The following is an 8,509-nucleotide window of genomic DNA, read 5'->3' on the forward strand; positions in this document are numbered from 1 at the left end:
TCTCTGGACTTTGTAAATCAATTATTCCCTCATACCTTCATATCATTCTTTTCTTTTTCTGTTTTAAATAGTGCGTTTTAAACACACCAATGTATTGGGATAGCCATTCAAGAGAACCCAATTTTGCCTATGCAGTTTTAATAGATGCAACTATTTAATGGGTTAATGTTTGCTATTGGTGTAGTGCTTAGCACTGTTGCCTCACAGCAAGGTTCCAGGTTCAAATCCTGCAGGTTGCGGTTTGAACTTTTCTGAGTGGAGTTTGCAGATTCCCCCCTGTGCTAGCGTGGGTTCTCTCTGGGTACTCCAGCTTCCTCCCACAGTCCAAAGACATGCAGGTTAATTGGTGGCTCTAAATTGAGTGAGTGCCAGTAGTTGTCTGTCTCTATGTGTCAGCCCTGTGACTGACTGGCGACCAGTCCAGGGTGAACCCCACCTCTCGGCTAATGTCAGCTGGGATGGGCTCCAGCCCCCCCCCCCCATGACCCTCAAGATTAAGTGGTACAGACGCTGGATGGTCATCTTGAAGGAGGCAGACACAGATTTCCTACCCTAAATTTTGTTTTACAGAAAATGCAAATTAACTGCAACTTTCCCAAAATAATAATCAAATTTTTTTCAGATGACATTAGTTACTTAACTAATAATGTTTTTGATAAGTAATTTTATTAACAATCTGCTGTGATGGTTGTTTTCTTACACTGTTTTTTTTTTTGGCCACTTGGGGGCAGCGGACAAGCTTTAAATACAACAATGTTGTTGTCCTTTTTTCTGGCTGCTCCCTTCCGGGGTCGCCACAGCAGATGATCCGCTTGTAGATTTTGGCATTAGTTTTTTACACCAGATGCCCTTCCAGACGCAACACTTGCCCATTTCTGGTAGCCGGGACTGGAAGGGAGTCGAACCCGGGTTCCCCAGGCCGATGGCATGCGCAATTATCCACTGCGCTAGCAGGTCTTTAAACGCATAAGTTGGTATGGCTAACATGTTAGCTGCAGATGGAAACTAAGGCGAAGGGAGCTGTTAAACTGAACCAAACATTGTGGGTTGTGAAACCAAAGACTAACTGAACAACTCGATAGAAGCCTTTTATATGACACACAGTCACTTGTTTGATTGTTCAAATAGAAATATTAAAAAGGGATAAATTTGGTTTTATGTCTAAAAGATGAATATTGTTTGGTGTCTCAGTAAACCAATGACAGTATGATAACTTCTATCTTACAAAGGTACTTCTGAGTTGGATGTTCATCCAATAAGGTTTGGGGGTCTGGGTCGTCCCAAAAACAGGAGTGTAGTCTGGCTGTCCTGCATCCTCAGGCCAGATGAACTTAAACTTCCTCAGCAGAGTCACCACGAAGAGGAAGAGCTCCATTCGAGCCAGGCCCTCTCCGAGACACACACGAGGACCTGCGGGTTCAAACCCCCACATATGTTCAACAATCCAATGATATTTCCTTAATCAAACCCCCTAATCAATCTTTCCGTCTGACTATGAATGTGATAATCTTTTCACTCACCTGCAGAGAAAGGCATGAAGGCCAATGGCTTCACAAACTCCCCCTTCTCGTTGAGGAAGTTTTCAGGGTTGAATTCATGGGGGGATTTCCACTGTCCTTCCTCATGGAGCACTGAGGACAGGTTTGGAATGATAATGGTTCCCTGAAGAACAAGAACCAAAGAAGAAGAGAGGTGACTATGAGCCCAGACATATGAAGTTCCACTGGATATGTAAATCAGACACATCGCCACCTTTTGCTCATTACACATTATTCTTTTTTACTTTTTATAAAAAACCATTGAACCTCTTGAACTCTTGATTTGACCCTTAAATTTAGGGTATTGCAGTGACTAAATTTTCTTAAATCTGGAAAAGTTTTGACTGTATTATGTACAGTATACTCAGTGCCTACTTGTACCAACCCTCTATTGACGCTGTATAATACTTAAATTGAGTTATATATTCAGGCCCAAGATGTTATGTTTTAATGGCTACAAAGCTTCATTGTAAAAAGCCCCTTTGAATCACTTTATACACATAGATCTCCCCAACTTAATTCTAAGTGCTGCGCTTTTGAATAGTGCCTCACAGAATGAACATTTTAGCATCAGTTGCTCTCACTCAAAAGTTTAACTACTTCCTCTATAGCGCATTTTAAATGCTCAGAGGGATTTTACTATATGTCATGTCTATATATTTTTTTTTATAATGATGCACAAATTATAATTCCTACTTACTTTGGGTATGGAGTACCCCATTAACTCTGTGTCGTTGGTGGTGCAGTGGAAAACACTGAGAGGAACAGTGTCAGCCACCCTCTGGATCTCATGAATGACAGCCTGCAGACAGAGACAGCTGTCACAGCGTCACACTGTACCATTGTAACATCTGGATACATGAGATCAATGAGATTTCAAAATTAAGTAATAAGAATTCAGAGTGTGACTATGAATATGATGCAGTAATCTTTATACCTGCACATAAGGCATCTGGTGTCTATCTTCATAACTGGCTTGATCCTTCCCATCCAGAACTTTGTCTATTTCGTGCTGACAGCGCTCTGAGGGACAGTGTGGACAAGGGGAGAGAAAGGGTGAGACATGGTGGCGCAAGAGGATAATCACAGTTAGTAAGACAAATCGTCTAGGAATCACGAATCTGTATGAAATTTCATTGACCCATTTAATAGGTGTTGAGATATTCCAGTGAGGTGGACTGAGTGACTGCCAGACTGACTGGGAGCCATCAAGCTAAATAAATTGTGGCTGACAGATGATAGGTAGACTTGCCCTGTATCAGTGGATAGTTCATTAGGTACAGGAAGGCAGTGAGCGTGGTGTTGGCGGTTGTGTCAGTCCCAGCAAAGTGAAGATCCAATAGAAAGGCACAAAGCTGGTCTTCAGAAAATGATGAGTTGTCACCTCCTCTCTATGCAGGCAGGCAAGAGAGAGAAAGAGCGAGTTAATACTGGTCATTCTATCACCACCACCAAAAACTAGCCTGTTCATACCAGCTGCACGCACACACACACACACACACACACACACACCTTATCTAGTTCGTCCAGGTAGCAGTCTATGAAATGCCGAGGTTCACCAGGGACTCTGGTCTTTTTGTTCTCAGCCAACATCTCCAAACGTTTTTCATGTGCAGACTGGCAAGAAGAAAAGTGTTGGTGAAATAAACATCTAATTTTAATCAGAGAATTAAAAAATAAATAAATAATGAGATTCAAGGGATTCTGGAATGAATTTTAATAACCTAAGTGATCATCAAACTTTTCTTCTAGCATCATCATAGGTCAAAAGTTCAATTTCTCAATTTCTTTTTTTCTTATCCTGCAAAACTAAGGACATTGCCATCAGCCTCAGCTGTTCTCTGTCTATAGTGCTAATTCGCTAATGTTAGCATACTAATATGTTTATCTCGCACGCTACACTTTTCCTTGTGCGCTTGTTAGCATGCCGACATTAGCATTTAGCTCAAAGCAGCCTCTCAGAACTACAAACCCATGAGCTTGAACCCATAAGCCATTATCTCTTTAACAAAACAAAACGTAATAGTGGACATTCTTTGAAGTGAGCCCTTTACAAAACGTACCTTGAACAACTTAAAGGCCCTCTGGAAGGGCAGAGGCAGGTTGCGCACTAAAGGAAAAGAATCATAAATCTGTAAAGGAGAGAAAAATTAAAAATGACAAAGAAGCCTGAAACTTATTTGAGTAGTTCTGATAGTAGTGTTTTACTGTAGCTGATGATAAACTACTTAACTTACTACTATAGAACTACACAGAAATAATAAAAAGGTACTACATGGTATTTCTGAGATCCATCTCCAAATCCACTTCCTTTTGTTCTTACACGTGTTTTCTATAAGCTAATTTGACATCTGAACATAATGGTTCAGTATTTATAACCTATCTCCCACTGACTGAGCTGGATTACATGCTTAACATTTAATTTGGTTAAGGAAGGGAAGACATTGTGTGAATGGGCTACTTGGTTCCTTTGACTACTTTGCAAAAGTGTGCAACGTACTACAGTCGTATGTGTTGACATACTTGCAAATGTGGGGTTTCACTCACACACAAGTTTCTCAACATTCCCATCCAAACCACTGTCCAGTCCAGTTGTCTGAAGATTGAGCCCTACCAACCAGGCCGTGAGTCTCACTTACATTTTACTATCCAGAATGTTATTTTCTGAACCACCTGAAAGCACAGTGTTGTCAACTGCCTGCATTTCTGTAAGGACAACCTGGCCCAGTTATAACCCAGGTTCTGCGATTGCAACATTAGAAACTATTTGAAATAAATCAAATATTCTACATTTTTAGTGATGCTAATGTCATCAAGTGGTTTTGTTACTCACCATACCCCAGCGCCCGTTGATTAATTTGGAAGTCTCATGAAAAAGGCCAACAAAAAACTTCATGAACTCATCCTCGTAGTTGAACTGCCTGGCAAACAGAACTTGGCAGATGACGTTGGAGGCTGCATTATGGAACAGCAGGTGGGGATTCGTGGTCTTACCTGGGAAAACCACATAAACAATGACTTCTGGACATAACTAACATATGGTCTAAATCACATGCAATGGATGTTCACTTCTGAGTTCCAAAAATCTATTTCTAGATCCTAATGTCCTGGTTAACATCAGTGTTTGGCCGTATAACAAACGCCCCCCGGTCCTGTCTGTAGAGTGGACATACCGACACTCTGCTCCAATAGCTTTACGACGTAATGTATCTCTCCCAGAATTCTCTGCTCCATGGATTGTTTCCCCATGCCAAAGTTTCTGAGGGTCATCAGACCAAAGCGTCGCTGCTCTCTCCAGTGAGGGCTGTAATCTGCCAGAACCACTCCGGGAGCATGAGCTGCATGACAAAAGGTCAACTCAGAACTTAGAAAGAAAGGTGCATTCACTTCCAAACACAGGTTAGAAATATACTGGATGACGTTTCAGTGACGTGTTTTCACATCTGTGTTATTATTAACAACAGCTTGAGCCGCCTGTTGACACCCCATCATCAACTTGTACAATTATACTGATGCTTAACGTGGATGTGTGTAGAAAAAAGAAGTAATCCTGGTGAAAATGTGCTCAGTAGTATGCACACAGTGTGGTACTTGAGCACTGAACTGTACTAAGTTGTACTTTTACATTTCTCAAGTATTATTTTATCCTGACATGTTTCCGTGTCCATGTCATAGTTTTACATTTTACTACATGCTACATGTATTTGACAGATCTATTAGTTTCTTTTCAGTTTAAGATTTTATATAATACAAACAAATGGTCAACTTATAAAATAAACCATACTGACTTGTTTTTGGCTCATGACCGCTCATAAAAAAGTTGTATCTAGTTGTTAACGGTTCCTAATCAGGACTTTCTCTCATTTGAAGACCTGTTTGAGTCACAAAAAGGTAAAAAGGAGCCAATATTTATACTTTAAAAACAAAGATTCAGCCCAAGTCCAAAAATGAACAGATTTATCTTGTGACCCTTTTAGTGGGCCTGAACCTTATTTTGGTAACCAGTGGTTCATGTTATAATTAGACAATGAAATAATTAAAACTGTCTCACCTTGGCCAACAGTAAAATACTGCTTTTCACATTAGTGCACTAACAATCCTTTATTGTCATATATAATATATCAGTCACAGGGGGGATCTTTTTTATTTTACTTTCGATATTTTAAGCACATTTTGCTGACATTACTCCTGCACTTACTCCAGTACAAGATTTGAATACGTCTTCCACAACTGTTACCACCAGATGGTGCCAAATAATGATTTTTTAAGCTCAGCACATAGTGTGAGAGTATTTATGTTGTTAGTTGGAAATTATGTTTTAATGGCCCGTGTACTGGTATAATATTATATTTTTAGAACAAAGGTATTTCTCTTGCATTGCCAGTTTACTGAATACTGGAAATTAAGTTTACCTAGGTCCTGCACCTAGCCTACTAGCTTTCAGAGAGAAAAACACACATTTTATCCCTCTATATTTTATTTGACAACAGTAGATTCTACTCTTAAAACATATGATTGTCTTATAGGATGCATCATTTAAATGTAACCAGTCAACAGCAGTAGGGAAACTCAGTGTGCCCACTCACAACAATAAAATCACTCCAAGTATGAAGAAATACGATACACACACCATTCTGCTAAAAAATGTACTTTTGACTTTGTTTTCTTGAAGTGAACCTTAAGCACCTCCATTCTGAAAGCAAGCAGGCTCATCTGACTTGTCAAACTCATTTGGGTCAGTATAAAACCTTGTAATGTGTAGATTCTAAATATTCCAAAGTTTAATTATAATACTTCTACGTTGCTACAGAATAGGCAAGATCTGCACATCAAATCAGATTCTAGTGAAGTATTGATCAGTTATCAAAGCCAAAGTTAAATGACTCTCCACTTTTGTCTTATGGCCAGGAAACAATGAAAACCTAAAAAACTATGTTGGAAATAAGGTTCTTTAATGTTCTAGTAAGTCATACTCAATGTTTCACACAGTAATTACAGTGTGCTGAAATATGAGATTTCAGATTGTGCAGACGTTCTTAAATGCCTTTTAAACACTTTATTACTGATAACCTCAATAGACCCTGCACAAGCATGTGCTCCCTGGTTGATGATCACTGCGTTAACGAAAAGACAAAAACTGTACCTTTCATTATTACAGCATCAGTGACCATTATTCCTTTGGGTCTGCCAGAGAAGTCATCTGCTTTGTTGACCAGGGCCTCTTTCAAGGCCTGCAGCCCACTGATGACGACCATGGGCCTGGGACCAATAAAAATGCTATAGATGTTACCATAGCGTTTGGCCAGCTGGGGACAGAGACACAGTTTATAACTACTGAAACTGTGATTGACCTATATTAAGTGCAATGACCAGCTACTCTTGACCCAATTAATGATTAACAAGTTATGATTAGTAGGAATGGCGGCAGTAGAATGAGTGACCCTATTTTTAAGCACATATTACTAAAATAAACCACGTTGATAGATATTTAAAAACAGAAAAACAAAATAAGCTACCCCACATTGAAGCATTATTCAAATCTGGATTTCAATGCTCTTAAATAATCAAGTGTATGATGACAGAATAAGGCACCCCAGACAGACAGACAGCTTTTTCTGCCTCTGGTGTGAAATAAATTAAATGAATCTCACTAAAAGACATGCAAAAATAATCAGAACTGTGCCATCCCATAGAATCTCACATTACATTGCTTACATTAATTTTAATGATTCAATCTTAAATAATGCACCAGAAATTGAAATCAATATAAAAAGAAATAAGCATGTAGGGTCTCCTAGTGACGTTATTCAACTTTACCCTCTCCAGATCTGCAATGGGGTTCTCCAGATTGAGCTGCAACAGGTTTCCAAAGATGGGGATAGGTCGAGGGCCTGGAGGGAAGTTTTTGGCCCTGTGGGTCTGAAGCAGCAGCAGCATGAGCAAAACAGCCACCGAGAGCAGAACCACAGACGCAAACATGATGAAGTCGTGATTCTGATTGACACTGTCCTTCTCCCTCTGTCTCTGTCATTATATGTGCTTCACAAGCACAAACAACCTTTGCACAGTCATGTGGCTTATGGTGACTACATCAGATCATCAACTTGCAAGCAACTGATTTGACCTGAATCTGCAGCAACCATGTCATCACAGTTACATCCGACAGAAAAAAAACAACTGAAGTTTTGGACACAAGCCAAACATTTCTTACTGAGCATGCTTCATTCCTCAGTCCTGTCTGCTGCTATCAACTTTACAAGATTTATCTTTTACAATATTTATCTTTTGTATACCCAGAGCATACAGACATGTAGGCATATAACACTGTCTCTGGCCCCATAACCATGTTCATTCACAAGATTTGGTCTTTTGATTTTCTGCAGTGAAAATACACACATCGGTTTTCTGTAACCATTAAATTGTCCACTGCATTGTGCTGAGTCTAGCAAATCCATTCCACGTTGTCTATACAACCAATAGACACAAGATGGAAGTAATTATAATTTAAGAGAACTCTTCATAACAGGGGCGACTGGGAGACAAATGTGAGTAAATGGCATCTGGCCAGCACCACGGACAGCAACACCTAAAACTGCTTCAGCTCACGTGCATAGACAGTACCTACCTTAAAATGTACTGAGTTACATTTACCAGGTACACCAGCCGCCTACCGCCACAGCATTTGTACTGTATGGATCCTGTATAATGTAACGGAGGCCTGATTGCCTCAACTAAGACAATGTTGCTCACTTGACTGTTATCAGAAGATCCTGACCTTTGGCTTGAGCCCTTTGTCTTAATAACAAAAGCACGCAAGATGTAGAGGAGGAGGAGCGAGCCGAGGTGTGAAGAGAGAGCGCATCACAAACTTTGCCTTGTGTACCGTGCTCTGAGCATTAACAGTGTGACAGCACCGCAGGAGGTTTTTGTCTTGTTCCTCGTTGTCCGAGTGGGATTATGCAAATGCAGCG

The 8,509-nt window shown here is 40.1% G+C and overlaps 1 protein-coding gene across 1 annotated transcript; it reads right to left on the bottom strand.

The window, feature by feature from the left end:
• Positions 1-1,163: 1,163 nt before the first annotated feature.
• On the bottom strand, positions 1,164-7,555 carry LOC139202053 (cytochrome P450 2F2-like). The gene is made up of 11 exons (XM_070831525.1): positions 7,356-7,555; positions 6,682-6,844; positions 4,712-4,876; positions 4,372-4,532; positions 3,602-3,670; positions 3,051-3,155; positions 2,791-2,929; positions 2,476-2,561; positions 2,239-2,340; positions 1,521-1,662; positions 1,164-1,410 (listed from the first exon to the last, which is right to left on the bottom strand). The coding sequence occupies exons 1-11, from the start codon at positions 7,515-7,517 to the stop codon at positions 1,217-1,219; spliced, it is 1,488 nt and encodes a 495-aa protein (XP_070687626.1). The 5' UTR covers positions 7,518-7,555; the 3' UTR covers positions 1,164-1,216.
• Between the last annotated feature and the right edge of the window lie 954 nt (positions 7,556-8,509).

The sequence above is a fragment of the Pempheris klunzingeri genome, chromosome 5 (assembly GCF_042242105.1).
Source record: "Pempheris klunzingeri isolate RE-2024b chromosome 5, fPemKlu1.hap1, whole genome shotgun sequence".
NCBI lineage: Eukaryota > Metazoa > Chordata > Actinopteri > Acropomatiformes > Pempheridae > Pempheris > Pempheris klunzingeri.